We start from the raw sequence: 19,384 nt of genomic DNA, 5'->3' as shown, positions 1-19,384 counted from the left end.
GGCTCCAAAAGGTGGTAGAGTCAGAAATCTTGTTTTATTCTGCTGCATTGTTGTGGCTTTTAAGCAAACTTTGTGTCTGCTTAATAAATAAGTACAGAGTGTTAGTATTCTTCACAAATGTCTTTTTCATAAAACTATTAGTTGTCCTGCCCTCAAACATTTTATTGCAGAAGAATAAAGAATTAAACAGCATGTAGACAGACCATTAAGTGCTTTTGCACATTATCCATCACTTTCCTCTGTCTCCCTGCCCTGCACAAAAGCAGTTCACGTTTTCATGTAAGGCTAGTGATTGTACTCCTGCAACTGCTTTGCCTTGTGTTGTTTGCTTAACTGTAAATGGAGGGAAAATAGCAATAGTTATAAAATCCTTCTGCAGAATCATTAGATGAAGTGCTCCTCCAAGGCTGGAAATGCTGCAGAAGCATTTGGTGTAGCAGCCAGAATGAGATGGTGCTTGCACAGTCCTATGTAATTGTGTGGCTGCAGGCTAAAGAATAGTGCTTAGGAAAGCACCGGGGGACTCCACATTGCTGCACAATGCTGGAATTCATTTAAACGTGTTTATAACACTTCCCTGCTTTGAAAAGTACAAACAGCAAGCCTAGATATAAAACTGCATACAGAGGTGGAATGACCTCATGAGGTGTTTATTAACCTCTGTGTGTTGCTAAATTAGATCAAATGCAGTTGGATGCAAAGATGGCCCAAGAGTAGGTTTATGGTCCAACGTGCACGAAATTTCTTTAAATACACAAATACTAGTTGCTGAATCTCAGGTGGCTGGACAGCACAGAGGTGTCAGTCCTGATCATCGTTCAGTTCATGAAACTCAAATAATGCGTAAAGCTTGATGTTTTTGTACCTGTATGTTTCAGCTGGTATTCTGCTGCTACAGAGGAGTTACACAGATGAAGTCTGGCAAAAGGAGCTAGAAAGTAGCAGGGTAAATGTGAGTAAGGAAAAATGTGCTCCCCATAATGGTGGTAGTTATTATGATAAATGCTCCCTGAGGAAAGGCTGAGTCCATCTCTAGTGATTTACAATAAAAACAGAAACAAAATGATGATGGAAAAGGACGGATAGTAGAGTATTAAAGGGGAAAAAACCTGCATTTCTCCAATACTTATGTTCTTCCCCAAGATTAAATCTTGGTTCTAATTTTTGGGATGCTTTTATCTCTGCTTTGGCCTACATGGAGTGGAAGGAATTTATGCCTTCCCTTCCTTCTCTGTTTTCTCTAGCCTGTGAAAAGAGAAGTTATGATTTTCTGCAGGCATTCTATGAAATACCTATTTCAAGTAGCTGCCAGAAAGAGCGCACTTAATTTCATTTGGAGGTTTACATCCCTCAACAAAACAAAGGCTTCCTTTTGGTACCCTTTCATTTGTAGGAAAGCCTTCTGCCGGAGCGTTATGCAATATGGCAACAGTAAAAGAACGATCCTTGTTGTGACAACACCTTCTGCTGAATATAAAAATTGAGGTCATGCTCTATTTCAGTTTTACAATTCCTTCATCTATACCTGAATTCTTTAATAACAGAAAGGTCAAGTGGTTTTCTTTAGGTTTTAAAAAATAAATATAACCGTTATTGTCTTTGTGATCACAGAGTTATTGTTAAAAGCCCAGGCATTGCTATTTATAGTTTTCCTAAACCCTATTGTACTACTTATATTGCAAAAATAATAAATTGACAGTTAAAAGCACCACAGGTCCTAAAGATTGCACTAGCCACTGTGCAAGCATAGAGTAGGACAGCTCCTACTTACAGATGTGGCCATCTAAGGTTAGCAACAAGGGCAAAACCTGTGGACAAAACAACATCAGTAATCCCAGATCACTCTTTACCCAGCCATCATCAGAAGGAAATGTTGTAGATATTGCAACTGATGCGGTGTTTTTAAAAAAGAGGTACAAGGTGACCCGCGAAGCAGCTTGGCAGTGATTCTCAGAGGCCCCTCCATCAATAAACCCTTCCAGCCCAGAGGAAATCTGAGCGTATCAGAGGTGCGAAGTGAAGGATTAAAGTGCATCAAACCCCTCTGTGGATCAGCAGCGAGAGAGGTTTTGTTTGCTCCGTGCTGATCCTTCTGGCGTGGCATTAGGGGATGTCGCAGAAGGCAGCCCGCTCGCCGCGGGCAGTGCTGGCTGGTGCTAAGCGGTGCCTGGTGGTTGTACAACTGCCCCGTTTTCACGTGCTACGCTTTTATACTCGCTTTGCATCAAAGTACCTAACTGTATGGGATGAAAGGCAACGGCAAATTGGATTGTGCCTTAATCTCAGCCAAAGCGCCGTCTTTACAAGATGTAAACCAAAAAGCTTTAGGCTCCTTGCAGGCAGAAGAAACTTGTAATACATAAACCGGTTGTACAAAGACTAAGCAGTCCCTGAAGAGCATCTTCCCCTTCCAGCAACAAGCCTGAAGTGGGAGAAGCCCCTCACGTGAACCCATCTCCACAGAGCTGATGGTACCGCTTCCCAGCCGGGCTCCGCGACTGACAGAGACACCTTCTCCTGCGCTTCAGCATCTCCTCGCTCCCGGTGCCACACGATGAGCCCACGACTGGAAGGGGAGGTCTGTGAAACCGCTCTGGGGACAGACACCATCACGTCCCTCCTGCCTTCCCCACGTCTCCCCGTCCCCCAGCAGCGGGGTGTCGGAGCGGAGCCCACCTCGCGCGGGGACCCTCGCTGAGGGACCGCCGCTGAGGGAGGCTGGCTGCCGGCCGCCGCGCCTCAGGCGAGCGCTACGCCTGACAGCTCCCTGCCAGCGTCCGGGCCTCCTCCCGCCTCTCCCGCCTGGGCTGCTGCCTGCGCTCCGGCTTGGCTCCGTCTCCCTTTCTGCCGCGGCTGCTCTCGCCCCCGCCCCACTTGCCGCTCCGGGCCCCGGCCCTCCGCGCCTCGCCGGCCCCGGCAGCGGCGCCGCCCGGCCGCTCCCCGCCGCTGCGGGCCGCCCCTCCCGAGGCCCCTGCGGCAGGGCGGCGCGGGGCTGGCTCTGACCCGGGTGGGCTGAGGGGAGGCGGCGGGAGGACGAGCAGCAATACCACTTTTTTATTAAACTGTGGGTTTTTACACCCCCCCCCTTTTCCTGCCGGCGGCGGGCTGGGCTGGGCTGGGCTGGCGGAGGGTTTCCCGGCGCTGAGGCGGCGGCGGGCGGGGGAGGGGCGGCCGCTCCCGCCGCTGCCCCAGACAGTGGGCGGGGCTGCGGCGCCGGGAGGGGGCGGAGGCGGCGCGCGCCGCCGGCGGGTTCGTGCCCGCGCGCCGCCGCCGCCGCCGCCGTCTCCGTGGCTGTCTCCGCCGCCGCCGCCGTCTCCGCAGTGAGGTCACGGGTGGGCGGTGCGTGCGCGGCGCCTGTTCCGCTCCCCGGGCTGGCGGAGCCGCCGCGGCGCCGGGTGAGGAGCCGGGGGAGTTACCGGGGTGGGGGGCGGAGGGGGCTTGTGGGGGAGGGGCGCGGCCGGCCCCGCGGTGGGGGAGGGGCGGGAGCGCCTGAGGGCTGAGGCGGGGGGAGGGGCGCGGCGTCCCCGTGGGGAGGGAGCGGCGGCGGCGGCGGCGGCGGCGGCGGCGGGCTGGGGGAAGGGGGTGCGGGCGGGCGGGCGTAGCGCGGGGGCGGTGGGGAGAGCGGGACGGGGAGGGACCGACCGAGGCGGCGGAGCGGCGGGCTGCGCCCGCGGGGAGCCGGGCAGGGCGGAGCGGAGCGGAGCGGCGAGACCGGCGGGAGGGGGAGGGGGTGAGCGCTGCCCGGAGCGGTGCCGGCGGCGCTGAGGTGAGTCACGGCGCGGGAGGGAAGGAGGGCGGGCGGCGGGATGCGGCGTCCCGGGCCCTTCCGGGAAGGGGCTGCGGGGCGAGGGGCCGGTTCCCGGGCGGCGGGGATGGGGAGCGGCCCTCCTCGCCCGCTCCTCCCGGGCTGTGCACGCCGCGAGAGAGCCGCCCCGGTGCCGTCCCCCGCCCGGTGAACGCGGCGCTTCGGGAGTCGTCTGCTGCTGCCGGCTTCGCCCGTCTGCCGGGGGTTGTGGCGGGGCTTGCGGTCGTGAGGGAAAGCTGCTCTGCGCGCCCGTGTTTCGTAATTAATTGGGAAACGTATCCCTCCTTTGACGTAGCAAACTCGCATTTTGGGGTTGCTTATGCCTGACCTCTTTCTCTGTTCACAGGTTATCTGGACAGACTGACAGCACTCTGTCAGCACAAGACATGAAATTAGCCGATGGCCTGGATCTTACCGCTCTTACTCATAACTCGGGGTGGGAAAATTCTGACACACACCAGTGACATCTGTGCGAAAGGTGACTCTCTGGGGACGTTCAGTTTTGGCCGGCGATCTGGCTCAGCCTTTAATTTGGGGATTTGTTTGTGAACTACCATGGTAACTCTCGTGGTGGTGGTGAAATCATGAAGTTGGCCGCACAATAAAGCAAGCCCTTAAGATTATGTTTGATCTCCGGGAACTGAAAGTGCTGAGTAAAATTTTCGTACAACTTGGGCTATGTTTTGGATCGGTTGCATTAAGATCAGCGTTCTTCACACTGAGACCGTTTTCCTATTTTAATATTTAAATAGAGACTTATTTGAAAAGACAGTGTATTTTTTAAAGAAAAAAAATGATCAAGGATAGACACTCTTGCATCAGCTCGTCGGTCTTTACTAAATTGCTGTACAAGACTATGGTGTAAAATAGTGGGCAGGGTATGAAGAAAAGCCTTTTGTATACATACTGCGGCATTTTTTTTATACGAGAACATTGAACTAATAACTATAAAACGAAAAATTTGCGTAACCTCTCCATTATTTATTTTATGGTATTACATGCAAAATGGGTTACAGTTTTTACCATTGGAGGCTGAAGAAGTAACATTTTACTGAAAGCAGTGCAAAACTTGGTGTGCCTGAGGTGATCAAGATCACTTGAAATTGTTTTTTGTATGAACAAGCAGGAAAATGCACATTCAAGACTTATTTAATTGAAGTTCTGGTGTTTAGCAATGGAAAGCCCACAAACAAACTTCCCTCTAGGTCTGGTTTCAGACCAAAAAAGGAGTGGGATCCAAGAGGATGGGAGTCCTCCATTAAAAAAAGCAATGACAGAAATGCATGTGAACAGCAACGTACGAGTTGTAATAAATAAATTGCCAACAATAAAGAAGGAAAACTTGGACGAGTATGATGAAACTCCTGTGGAGGCTGATGGGGAAACCGCCAAGCCAAACAGTACTTCACTATCTGAGCCTTTGAATTTAAATCCAGGTTTGAAACACACGTTGGCACAGTTCCACTTGAGCAGCCAGAGTTCACTGGGTGGACCGGCAGCTTTTTCAGCTCGTTATTCGCAGGAAAGTATGTCACCCGCTGTCTTCTTGCCTCTTCCATCGCCGCAAATACTTTCTGGTCCACTGCTCATTCCTTCGGACAGCTCCACGGAACTCACCCAGACTATACTGGAGGGGGAATCTATCTCTTGTTTTAAAGTGGGAGGAGAAAAAAGACTTTGCCTGCCTCAAGTGCTGAATTCGGTTCTCCGAGACTTTTCATTGCAACAGATCAATACGGTGTGTGACGAACTGTATATATACTGCTCAAGGTGCACTTCCGACCAGCTTCATATTCTGAAGGTGTTGGGAATTCTTCCATTTAATGCCCTGTCCTGTGGGCTAATTACGCTGACTGATGCTCAGAGGCTATGCAATGCTTTACTACGTCCGCGCACTTTTCCTCAAAATGGCAGTTTTCTCCCTGGTAAGAACACCTTGGCCCAATTGAAAGAGACTGGCAGTGCCTTTGAAGTAGAGCATGAATGCCTGGGCAAGTGCCAGGGGTTGTTCGCACCTCAATTCTACCTTGCGCCGGATGACCCGTGTATCCAATGTTTGGAGTGCTACGGGATGTTCTCACCCCAGACGTTTGTGATGCATTCACACAGATCCCCGGACAAGAGGACCTGCCACTGGGGATTTGAGTCGGCCAAGTGGCACTGCTACCTGCATATCAACCAAAAATATTTGGGAACGTCGGAGGAGCGGGAACTGAAGCATCTGTTGGAGGAAATGAAGGAGAAATTTAGCGAGAAAAATCAGAAAAGAACTCGGTCCAAAGTAAGTTCACCTAGTCTTGTAAAACTCCTGCGTCTCTGCTCACACGTAAATACTTGTTTTGGAAGGGCTTTGCTTGCCTTTTGTAAGTGGGAATGCTTGTCAACTCAAGCCTAAGTTAAATTTGTGAGAGAGCTTCGTCATGGAAATACATTTCTCATTAAAAGGTGCGGTAATTTCTTTCCTCATTGGGCTGTAAGTAACTTCATTAGAGCTGGTTTGGCTTTGTTGGTTCTTGTTGTGTTATAAGGTGTACAGTCTCTGGAAAATTTGGAGCTATTGTGGAAATTTTCATTCTGCCATTTGACCTTTGAGTATGTTTTATGCGGTGTGTGTTGCAGCAGCTGAGCAAAGCAGAAAGGAGCTTGAAAATCAAGTATTACAAATTAATTCTTCATTTGTTACTTTTACTCCAGCGTGCACATCTGCGGTGTATGGCGACCTGGCTTGTTAACCACCCACCTCATGACTTTGCATGTAGGGTAATGGTGCATTGATAAGTTGCTGTTTAGGAGCCCAAAGTCTGCTTGTTCAGCAGTAGCTTTCCATTTAAACCAGTTGTATAGAGAAATATGCCAAAAAGAGGGGGTTTTAAGGAGCCCAAGTAACGAGCTGTAGGCCGGTATCTTGACAATGGTTAATAATAGATGTTATATTTTTTCCTAAAATACTGCTGCAAGTCTGCACTGTGGTTCAAAAATACAGAGCTTATTTTTCCTTTAGAGAGCTTCTACTTTAAATAAGACAAGCATCAGATAAATACATCATAGATGTTGCCATTCATACAATGTACAATTTTTGGGGTATAATTTAAAATTAAGTTGTTTTTAAATGGTTTCTGCCCCGCCACTGTTTCTTTTCAGTGTATTTGGCATTTATATGTCTGTCTGATGGCTACTGGTTTGATTATGTATCTATTTTGCCTGTTGGATGTTTTGTGGTGGATTTCAAAATAGCAGCAAGAGCAGTCCAGATGGTTGAGCCCAAAAAGGTATGCAGCAAGTTGACACCTTTCAGCCTAAACTTCTGAAAAGTTAATATTGCAGGAAGGCTTACTGTAGTAACAGGTATTTTTAAGGTCGTGCCAGCCTACAGTAAGGGATTTTAGCAGAAAATTTCCATGAAAGTCTGCAGTGTGCAGTGCTTCCACGTGAAGATGCAGGGAAGTTCATAGCAAGGAGACTTCGCTTTTCATCTGATAAAAACATGGCAGCCTTTATCCTTGCAATGTCAGTGTAGGTAATAAACTATAGTATAGTGGATGCATCAGTGGAAATAGTCTTCCATATTCATACCTATAATACTGCTTCCCTTTTCACAGTAGCAGATTTCAGATCATGAGATCTTTCAGTTTCATGTGTACAGATGAAAAAACCAGCTGAAATTAGCAGTGACAGTAATTTGGACTGTACCGTTGCAAATGAAGTACAAAAACTTTCTGGAGTATTCCCTTGCAGACCTGTATAGTTCTTCCTTACAAAGCAGCGTATGAAGTCAGAATGAGAGAGAAACTGAAAACTTGGACGAAGATAAAATGGTGGGGGAGGGTTCTTTGTCTTTTTTTTTTTTTTTTGTCTCATGGATATCCATGTGGAAAGTACAAAAGATGAGAAGAGTTTAACAGGGGAGTGGTGGAGCGCAGCCTCTGTTTTCTCATCCTGGGGAAGCTTGTGCTGCTTCAGTAGCCTTTTCTTTCCCTCATTTCTGTGGTGTGAGAGAGGTATTAAGCACGACATGTAGACATTCCCTTTTTTTACATGCCTAGGGAAATCTATTTGCAGGATGTTCCATTTGCTGTTCTGTCACCTTCTTACCACCTTTGCTGAGTCAGTCCTCAGAAGTGCTCATGCATCTTTGAGGTTATCTTGGTGGCCCAGGAACAGTTGCCTTTGGCTAGGTCTTTGTCCATCCAGGAATAGTAAATTACTAATTAAATCCCATAGTCCTTGGAGCATCCTAGATCCTGTGTCTTGCATTTCTCTGTAGCATTTCACTCTGAGTTTAGTCAGAGCCTCACAGTGCAAGTATGCTTTTGCTTTCAGTATTTTAAGACCAGACAATGTAGGCCCTCACCTGCTGTACTCACAAGGTTAATTCCTTTCTGTTCTTTGTGCTAATGAGAAAGCTGTAAGCTGTGTGTTTGATTGCCACCGAGTTTCTCATTTTCTGTTGAGTTCTAGACTCTGCAGTGTAACATCCACCTGCTCTTCATGGGAACAGCTGTCGCTAAGTCTCTGCTGATCTCTGCGCTGTCAGATGCCCATTCCCTTCGACTTTGTGACAGCTTCTCATAATTGCTCTGCACTAAAACTTTGTCTTGCTTCTCAAACCAATTCCTTGAGTTTATCACCATGCTCAGGGAAAAGCTCTCTATGTGGAGAGTTAACATTTCTTCTGAGTATTTTTATAAATCCCGTCTCTGCTAAAATGACTGGCTTATGATTAGGCTGAAACCACTACTTATTTATAGTTTTTTTTCTTAAAGAACAGCTTTGTACAACTAGCTTTAGAAGAAAAATAAGACATCTTTTTCATGTAGCCCTTGCAAACAGGTTAGGTAGAAGTCATTCAATTTTACGTTTACTTGATATATTGCATTTATGTAATTATTTAAGAGCATCTGAACTAAATAGATTGTTAGGCAATGAAATACACATACATATATTGAAGTACATGCTTTATCTCTGTTTTATTAACCTAGATGACGAGGAAGGAATCGTGTTATAAAAAGACTTCATGTTTATTTACGATTACCTTTCCTTTTCTTTCCTAAGTAAAAATTTGATTGCAAGTTATGTAATTCATTTGTAAAATGCACACTAATGGGTAGACAGTACAGTTGGTTTCCATTTGAAATAGGTGGGAATGTAAACATCTGACCTATAAACTTGAAAATACGGATTACCTGATCTTTAATTTCATATGTAGATACACAAATGTGTTAAAATGTGAGTCCCAAAATATGGCCAAGATGTGATTCAGAAGTTAAAATTGGATTACTGTGTACTAGCTGTAATGTAAGTAGAAGAATATATGTACATTATTTAAATTACTAGAATGATCTGAATAAGTAGAAAAATCTTGACAAGTGTCAGGATGAGGCCATTTTTCTAGAGATTATTTGGTGTATTTCAGATCTTCGTTATTTAAAGGCTTGGTTATGAATTTGCTGTTCTGGAGCTTAGCTTCCTTGTGCCCTCCCTCCTTTCTACCTGGTTGGAACAGATTTGAGGAACCACAGAGGTGGACTTAAATTTCAGTTTCATTGCCAGAGCTGAATTTAGTGGGCTGGAAGTTTTGACCAGCATATTGTAGATGGGATTTGGTCTCTCTCATGGTGATGTGGCGTTTGATTCTGCAGACCTTGGTACAAACCACATGTCTGTAATTGGGTACCCTCTTGACTGCCAGAGATGAAGTTCTGTGGCAGTTTCTTTCAGGGTGTGTGAATATAAACTTTTCTGATAATGTATCTTGTACGCAAGAAATTGTGAAGGTGTTAGAATGCTAGATGGAGCCTTTGGTACAGTAGGATTTTTTTTTTATCTTTATAGGCTTTTTTTTTAATTGAGCAACTTTCCGAAGGTATTGGATCTGGCTGGAATGGCATTAACTTTCTTTGTAGCAGCCTATATGGTGCTGTGATTTGGATTTGTGGCTAAAACAGTGCTGGTAACATACCGATGTTGTGGCTGCTGCTGAACAGTGCTTTTGCAGTATCACGGCTTTCACTGTTTTGTGCTCAGCCCCTGCAGCAAGTAGGCTGGGGGTGGGCAAGAGGCTGGCAGGGGCCAAAGAGATGTTCGGTACTTTATAATGTCATGCTCAGCAATAAAAATTGGGATGGAAGGAGAAGGAAGGGGGCTTTGGCATCCAAGGTGGACATTGTTCGGAGACTGGCTGGGCATCAGTGTTCCTGTGGGAGGTGGTGAGTTATATCCTTTGCTTCACTTGGTGTTTTTTTTTTTTTGTTTTATTTTCTCTTTCCTTCACCTGTTAAACTGTCTTTATCTTGATCCAGGAGCTTTCTTGCTTTTGTCCCCCATCCCCTTGGGGGTGGTGGTGAGGGAGCAGCTTCGTGGGTGCTTGGCTGCTGGCTGGGGTCAACCAACCACACACCTTACCTGAAAACCTGCTTCCCAAGGCTATTTTAATACAATGAAATTAAAAATCCATTTCTTAGCTATGAGTCTTTTTTAAATACATGAGGAGACCCCTTTCACTTGAACTTAATAGTAACTTTGCAGTGGAGCACAAAGTATCACCAGTAACTTGGACTAAAGAGTGATTCCAAAAATGTTTCTCGAGACAAACAGAACAAGAATTTCTATCCAAATACAAAGTGCACAGAGTTAATTTTGTTTGTTACTGCAAAGGGAATGGAGTTGTCATGTTACTGCAGCAGCTTTGCCCACTGTAATAAAAATTCATGACAACTAAAAAAAAGTTCTGTCTCTGGAACACCAGTAATTGTTCCATTTTATTCACAGGTTTTATTTTGTAATAAAGTATCTGGCAGGTGCTTACTATGATGTGGATACTTTATTGCAAAAGGTTCCTACAGCCTTTTGGGAATCCTAGTTTCTGCTTTCTGTTTCTCCCAAACATTTTTAGCATGCCTCTGGCAGAGTTCTGGAAACTCAGAAGAGCTTTTATATAGGTTTGTAAAGAGATTTCTTTTAATTTCGTTGCTACTTTGCCCATAACAGAATCGAAGAAACTTCTGTGGCTTGCATCACCCTGCCTCTCTGCCAAAGACTTTCCATTTTCCAGTACCCCAGTTTCTCTGGTGTGTTTGTATTCATGGTGTAAATGTCATTCCACTGAGGACCCTTTATGAAAATGTAAATAACATGTACCCATCTTCCAATTACCAATTTATTTTCTTTTCTTTAGGCAGATTCACAGCAGAGCCTGGAATTATCACAGTGGTATCCAGTTATAAAGCAAGAAGCAGAAACTGATCCTCAGCCACCCTCCTTTTTCCACCCCAGGTAACTGAATTTCCTCTGCGGAACTATGACCACCTTATGTACAAGTTAAATACTTTTGGCTACTTAAAGATAATTTCAACTGGAAAAAAAGGTGCTTGCAACCTGAGCTGTTAGGAAAACTCCAAGCGATTGCACAAGAATAATTGAACCCTAACTTTTTATGTGTTTCTTGGTGTAAATATTAATGAGCTGCTTAGGAGTGATTTTTGGTGCAGGACTCAAGCTGTAATCTATGAGTGTTCTTCAGTGGCAATACAATTGAAATGTAATTACAATTTCCCTTTTCAGAGTAGAAATGACAGAAGGTAATTTTTAATCTTTCCTATTATAACATAATGCATACATGTGGAAAGCTGCATAGGGCCTATTTACCATGAGTGCAACTTAATTTCCTCTCAAAAAAGACTTGTAAAAGGTGTTTGAAGGCTTTATTCCACACTGGGCCACGGCTACAGCTGAATTATCTGTTCATTAGTTTCCTGGTTTTAGAAACCAAGTGCATTTTCTTAACATAGTACAACGTTTGTCATCTGCATCAACGAGGGAAACAGTTTTTCTTGACATACCTCTTACCCTCATCCCCATGTGGTTATGCATTTACCATATATGGGTGAGATCAGATGCTTTTGGCTAGCAGCATGCATCAAAGCAGCACACATGCATCAAACTAGTTCCCACGCAAGCAGGTGAGTGGTGGAACTTCCGTGACGGTCCCTTGGTTTGCTGTTTCTGTCAGTGCCTTCCTTCAGAACTAGGAGAAAGGAAGTGTTGAAGACAGCAGTGTTGACTCCAGCATCGTGACACTGACTATCTTGGCACTGACCTTAACACATCTGGCACTCTATTCCCTCTCTACTAGACAAAAGCAGAGTGGCTAGGTTAGGGTGGTACAGAAGGGTGCTCCCAGGAGTCCAGGAGCTGTGAAAATCCAGATGGATTGGTCAATATATGTGGGAAAGAAGGTCCAGCATTGATCTCGGACATGCCCCAGCACTGTCAGTACACAGCTTTGCTATTTAAAGTGTGATATGCTCATTCCCACTACACTGATCGCTTCCTCCCTCCTCCATTGCTAATAGAAGGATTATGAAAATGCTAGAGAGTCTGGATTCAGTGGCATACTAATTTCACTCTTTGCATTTAAATGAAGACTTCATATGATTTTCTATATGATTTTTTTTAATCAGCTATGTTTGAAAAATCCTCTTGTTTGATGGTCTCAAAACCTTATCTAGAAAATCTACTCAGTATAGATTAAGTGGGACATTAGGATTTCCTTTTGCATAGGAAAAATTTAAAAAGGACATGCTTATTTTTCATGGAAACTTTTACAGTTTGAAGTCATCTTAAGTTAAACTTACTGCTCTCTACCAGTCATCATTTATTATGCTTCACCTTTCATTCTTAATTTTACTGTTCTACTGTTTCAGTTACTACCTTTATATGTGTGATAAAGTGGTTGCCCCAAATGTATCTCTTGCATCACAATATAAGGATGTTGCAAAAACAACAGTCAAAGCTTCAGAAGTAATTAAATCCTCACCTGGACAGTCAGAGAAGAAGCTCAGTAGTGGAAAGCACAAAAAAGCTGCCTCTTATCCAGAGCTTTCTCTTGAAGAACAGGAAAAAATTGACTTGAAAACTGGCGTGGAGCAGCATAAATGTTTAGGTGAGTAGTGAATATTCTGTTGAAGTTGAATTCTGAAGTTGAATATGTTTATACCATATAATTTTGGAAATCTCAACACCAAGCTAGTATTTTGTGGAGTCACTTCAGTTTTACAAAAGTTCTTTTGACCTTTTTATAATCTTCAGTTTTCTTCGCTTTTTTTTCACTCTGGAAGTTTAATTTTCTGTGATTATTATGCTGTGTTCTTCTTTTCTCTATAGATCCACCTGTGTCAACTCGTTCTGCAAGAGGTGGAAAATCTGAACGTGTTTCTTCCAAAATCACTAGAGACTCTAGAGAAGCTAGCCGTGTTGAAGTAGGTAATGATGTGCGAACCTTGTCCCCCACTCTCATGAAAGACATCAGTTGTGAAGATGACAAGGGAAGGATCATGGAAGAAGTAATGAAAACCTACATCAAACAGCAAGAAAAACTAAATACTATTTTGCGGAGGAAACAGCAGCTTCAAATGGTACAGTGCCAATCTGAGTGCATTTCGCTTTTGTCATCAGAAAACTGATGTTAGCTTGTTGGTTCCAGAATCAGTATCACAGATTACATTCATTTAGAAACACCAAAATACACAGATTTCCCCCCCAACTTGAATCCAGACACGAAATCTTCAATATCTGTTAAGCTGATTAGATTCGAGTCCACTAATAATTGGTGTCTTTTCAGTTTGCAACTACTGTGTTCAAGCAGCTCCTTGTTTTATTTTAGCCAAATTAAAACAACTGCTTTCACTTTAAAATGTTTTCCAAACATGTAGGTATTTTGGCCAGTATAGTTTAAGTAAAAAAAAAACCCACCCAAAAAAACCACAAAACAAAAAGACCACCTTCCTATTTCTACTTGTTAAGCCCTTATTTTTAGGGGGGTTTTGGTAGTCTTTTTTAATAACGGATGACATTAGAAGCTGGTGTTCACTTGTGATTTTTTGCCTCACTTATGTTTTCTGCATTAAGGTAAATGCTGTCTTTGCTTCTTACATTCATAGACCAGATCTAATTTTTAAGGTTTTTTTTATTTAACATTAAGCTCGGAATCTACAAGCTCAGATAGGGCCCTAGAGCTGCTGCTTTTAAGTTGTTCTGCTGCTGGAGGTAAAGCTTGTAGATAAGTTAAAAAAAGTTAAGACTTTAAAAAATATCAAAATGCTAGTGGAAAAAGAAATCAAATGCATTTATTCTGTTTTCTGATAATACACTTCTTTCATCTTCAAAGTATATTTTAGTAAATCAGTGCTGCTGCTTTCTGAGGTTCACTGCTGGAAGTTGTGAATCTGATTCTGGGAGCTCCGTGTACCTGGAAGTATAAATAATTTCTTTATATTGAAATACTTGCTACAGAATTCCAGGCTGTCATTGATGAATAGATAAATACCATTATTGGGCTATTGTTATCAGTAGTTAAATGTGCTCTTTTTGGCCTTCTTGTTTCCAGATACACATTTAAAATCAGTTTTTTACTTTTCTGGTCTTAGAACCAAGGTGTATGTGATCCTGATTTTTCTTGACAGGAAGTGGAAATGTTAAGCAACTCTAAAGCTATGAAGGAATTAACTGAAGAGCAGCAGAATTTGCAAAAAGAACTTGAATGTTTGCAAACAGAGCATGCGCAAAGAATGGAAGAATTTTACTTTGAGCAGAGAGACTTGGAGAAGAAACTGGACCAAGTGATGAAGCAGAAGTGTAGCTGTGACTCCAATTTAGAAAAAGACAAAGAAGCTGAATATGCAGCACAGGTGAGAAGGGAAAGTTTGTTTCAAACCAAACCGTATTTAGCGTTATCAGGAAATTGTGAAGCTATTGCTCAGCCACCTTAAGGTTTCATCTTTTCTGTGTGTTCTGATACCATAGACTAATATCAAAATAGGTCACAGTGACAGCAATATTTATTGCCCTGTCCCTTGATTGAACCTGAGGTGGAATGCAATTTACAGAAACACTTAATCTGTCAAGTGTTGGTTACAGAAATAAGCTATTAATTTTTTTCTTTTATGTTTAAAAAAGAAAAAAATCCAAACCTCTCAACCACCTTTTTGTCAGGTTAGTAGCATGCCTTGCTGCTTTTTTTGTTCCTTGGAGGTAGGATCTTTTGCGCTATCTGATGAGCCCCTTTCTGTGCTCTATAAAAGCATTTGGTCAAGAGTTCCCTTGGAAATGAAAATCATATTTTTGTCTTCCATTCCTGCCTCTTGAGTTCATATGTCAAAACCTATGGAGATATTTTTTCTTTCTTTTTAACTTTTACTATTGCTTTCTTCATGTTGGAGGCTATTCATGTAATTCCAATGGGAAAAATCCAGTTAATGCCAGAGCGAGCCTTGGAATGCCCCTTTTCAAAATCAGTTGCAGTTACGATTAAATGTATCTTGATGTATTTTGTACCGTGTCACAGAAAACTAGTCTTCACAGTTTGGTTTTTTTTTTTAAAGGAAACAAAATCTGAAACTTAAGCTCAGTAAAGTTTTGTCATTTGATCATAGTTGTATATATTTCCTGTTCTTACTGTCTCAAACTAAGAAACAGGCAGTACTTGAGAGACAGGTTTTGGTATTTTTGGGGAGTAGGGCAGAGACTCGCATCATAAATCCTTCTCATTAATTTAATTTCATGACATCCCACTCCACAGATTCCTGGCCTTTGCTGCCAGAAATAATCCTCTCTGACTAAGGCCTGATTTACTAAACATCTGGTACAAGCCCTATTGCTGCAAGTAACAACATGTTCTAATTTCTGAAGATCATCATGTATAGCGTGTTTTATATGGCTGGTATAGCTTACTTTATTTAGAGGGTAAAAACCATAGATTGTTCCCTAAGGAGATTGGTTGATTGTTTCTTTTGAAGTTAGACTTCGAAAACTTAAATAAGTTCCTTGCATGAAAGTTTACTCTGTTATTACCTGTGTGGTAGAGCTATTCACAACATAAAATTTGAGCTTTTTTTTCTCCATTTATCACATCTTACAATAGATGTTGGACCCTAGGTTCCAAGCAGTTGTTAGAAGTACCCGACTTAAACAGAGGTCCTGGCAACAGGTCACTTCCCCAAGCTGTGTATACAGCGTTTAAAAAAAGCCTCAGTCCGATGTCTTCTTGAGGCAGTTGCCCAGGCTGCTGTTTCTCTCCGAAAACCGTGGGCTGGGAGGAACTCTCTTTGTACATTAAACAAAATCAATAATTTGCGATTTGGAACTTGTTTAAATGTTTGTTCTTCTTTCTAGGCCTGCCTGAAGATGCACTAAGTGTCTTCTCCCCCTTTTTAACGTCTTTATTGGATTGTCTAGTTTAATTGTTGCTTTACTCTGTCAATCACAATAAGGCAGTACAACCAGTACTGGAACCTTACCGTAGAGCTGAAAATGAACACTTAACCAGAGATGTGCTTATGTAGTACATGCTGTAACATGCAGGCAGTGGGCACTATCGTACTGCAACATTTTACTTAATCAAACTAGTGGAGTCAGAAGACTTGCATGAATAGCTTATTGCTGTCTAAGAACTGCTTAAATATTTCTGATCATGCTACGAACTGCTTAAATATTTCTGATTATACAAGTGGAGATGAAAGTCCACTGAATGTGGTGTTTCTCTAAAATCAGCACAGCAGCTCCTTTGCCCAGTACATTTTATAGCAATTGGTGAACACCAGTGATCCTGTACGCTCCTGCTTCTTTCATTCTCATTGGCGGTCTTCCTCATTTTCAGTGAGATGTATGCTTAGTGATGATTTAGATCAGATAGATACCAGTCATCATAAAGGCAGATGGATTTTTTAGATTCAGTGAGGTCTTTTTTGTAAGAAATAGCCCCTTAAATCAATGGTAGAGAAGATAACTGGTTTCCAGTCTCCTCCCTGTTTTAATTGCTGGTAGTATACCTGTAAGCAATTTGACAGTAACTTTCCCACACTTGAAAAAGTCATCAGACATTTCCAGATTTCACTGTAAATAAGTTTTGATGACACTCTAGCAAGTTTGAGGTTTACTGTACTCCAAAGATGAAAAAATTATTTAATTTCTGTGTTTAAACACAAAATGTTTTACAAAAAAATTTGGGTGGACTCACGTTCATGTTTGAAAACACACACACACACACTCTCTTACGTTCAAGATTTTCTGAATCTCATTTCTGGTAATTGTGTTGTATTTATGCTAAAGGGTCTCAGAAAACGGTGTTGGTGGTTTTGTTTGTTCTAGAAATGCATTAAGGCTTTGAAATAAAGAAGCAATATTTTCTCAGGTGAGAGAAATGAACTGGGAAATGAAAAAGTGCTATTTATTCTGGGATTTGTGAAACATCTGATGCAGACATCATCACAATCTTCCTAACAGATTATATGTATTATTGACATGGTCTAGTGTGGCAGTTCATACAACTACAATTTATATGTATTTAAAAATTAGACTTTCCCATTTTTTTACTATAATATGATGTTTATGCAACTTTGCATATTGATGCCATTTGCTAATGGTGTAGTAGGTAACTGCGTAACTCTTGGTAACTGTAGAAGATAAGCTGATAAACACTGGTGAACAGGAATATTTTTATCTGATGTCTGTGGTGGTCATCAGTGGCATCTTGAAATGAATAGCTGACATTTACAAATAAGTTTGCTAAAATTTGTTCTGCCTCTCTGTCTCTCCTCTCTATTTTACAGCTAGCAGAATTGAGACAGAGATTGGATCACGCAGAGGCAGATAGACAAGAGCTTCAAGATGAACTGAGACAAGAACGAGAGGCAAGGGAGAAGTTAGAGATGATGATAAAGGAATTGAAGCTACAGATCTTGAAATCTTCCAAAAATGGAAAAGGAAAATAGAAATTGAAAGAGGAAGCATGACTGCATCCTTCAAACAGGGTGTTTTGGTTTTTAATGAACTGTGAGCAGTTTCTGTATGGTAAGAAAAAGTATTCTGTACAGATTTCCATTTCCCAGACAAGGCCAGATGAAGATAGACATATATATAAATAAATAGAGATAGGTAGGTACACATTTTTAGATTTTCCTAACCAATGAAAATCTGCATTTATTTGTACTGGTGTTTTTCTCAAACAATGAAAAATACGAAACTCTTGATTTAGAGTGACCAGTTTCTGTCTATTTCTAATGCAGTCTTGAGGACTCTATACCTTTTAATATTGTCTGTTAAAATACATGTGGTGACCTTTATTTTGCTATCAATTGCACATCCGGTTATAAAAGTACATTAAAAACATTCTGAATTCTTCAAGGTCAGAAATAGTTCGGGTTTCAATGAGAATTGTGTTCTCGAACTGGGGAAAGTAAAGGCAGCTTTTCATCTGTAAGGTAATACTCAAAATCACCACGATGATAGATGATTGATCATCAAAAGTCATTTACCAGCATGAATTTTTCCCATAATTTCATTGTGTGAAGTCAAGCTGATCTTTTCAGTATTTTCTATTTAACAACTCGTTATCAATCTAAAGAGCTTTAGAGCCAGCATTTGCTTGCCATGCTGGAAGAAGAAAACATTAGGGTTTTTTTGTAAATTAAAAAATTTACAATTACAATGGAATCTTTGGCAATTAAAAATTCACGTATTTTCTTTTGTTTTCTTCTGTGTAGTAGGTATGAAAGAAACGTTAATAAAAGGCTTAAAGGTGGGGCTTTTCCTTCTAGAAACCGAGAAAGCTTGACTTAACTGGTTTTCAGATACTAATGCTTTCAAAAAAAATAGTATTTATTAAAAAAATATGTATTAGTTTCTTTAGCACCCTAAGCCTCCACACTTCGAGCTTCTTGCCAACTTTTGGATTTTTCTTACATGTAATGAACATGGCCTTAACTGACATTACGATAATAACTTAAAAAAAAAAATTTCTCAGATATGGCACTTTGAAAATCATTTTGATAGTCTCTGTATTTGAATGGCATGGTAATGTTACCATGAATTAAGAAATACAGCATGTTTGTTAAGCTATAACATTTGAAAATGTGTAGTTGTACAGAATTACTGTTTTATGTATATATAATGTTTGAGTACTTCAGAAGCCTGGTTCCTAGTGGATTAAACGCATGACTACAAAGTTGGATGAAGAAATAATTTTTTGCACTTCTCTCCAAAAAGTTTGATACAGCTGACAGATGTTAGCTGATTATGTCAGTGACTAGGAATATTTTAGTAGTTCTAGTAATTCACTACATAATTTTAACCTGTGCTTTTTCTTCTGTTTTTGAGATGCTTAGGTTTATTATTCTCTTAATAATTCAGTTAATTCTGGATGAAACCACTAGTAAAAGCCTACACTGATTTTTTTTTTTTTTTTTTTTCCCTGAATTAGTAAAACTGAAAACTTCTGAGTTCTTTTTTGTTTCTCTTTTAGTGGTATAACAGGACTGAATATCACAGAGAAAGAAAAAATTGCACATATCTTTAAATTGAATGAGAAATGAAGTGGTAAATTAAATGTCATGGAGTCATGGGATGATTCTTTTATAGCTGTGTATAATTTTGTTAATGGACTCTATGTCATATTTACACTGACAATTAAAGCAGTTTAGAAGAAAAAATACCAAACAACTTTTTTTGTCAGTGTTGATCAGAAAAGAGGACCCAGGTTACATTTTTCCCTTCTTCAACTCCATCTCCAAATTACTGCTTTAAAGA

The 19,384-nt window shown here is 41.8% G+C and overlaps 1 protein-coding gene across 1 annotated transcript; it reads left to right on the top strand.

Annotated features, from left to right (window-relative positions):
* Positions 1-4,979: 4,979 nt before the first annotated feature.
* Positions 4,980-17,571, top strand: SKIL (SKI like proto-oncogene). The gene is made up of 6 exons (XM_009816386.2): positions 4,980-6,086; positions 10,980-11,077; positions 12,508-12,746; positions 12,968-13,218; positions 14,266-14,490; positions 17,410-17,571. The coding sequence occupies exons 1-6, from the start codon at positions 4,980-4,982 to the stop codon at positions 17,569-17,571; spliced, it is 2,082 nt and encodes a 693-aa protein (XP_009814688.1).
* Positions 17,572-19,384: the final 1,813 nt, after the last annotated feature.

The sequence above is a fragment of the Gavia stellata genome, chromosome 11 (assembly GCF_030936135.1).
Source record: "Gavia stellata isolate bGavSte3 chromosome 11, bGavSte3.hap2, whole genome shotgun sequence".
Classification (NCBI taxonomy): domain Eukaryota; kingdom Metazoa; phylum Chordata; class Aves; order Gaviiformes; family Gaviidae; genus Gavia; species Gavia stellata.
The sequence above is the reverse complement of the archived record's forward strand: the minus strand, read 5'-3'. Positions and strand labels throughout refer to the sequence as shown.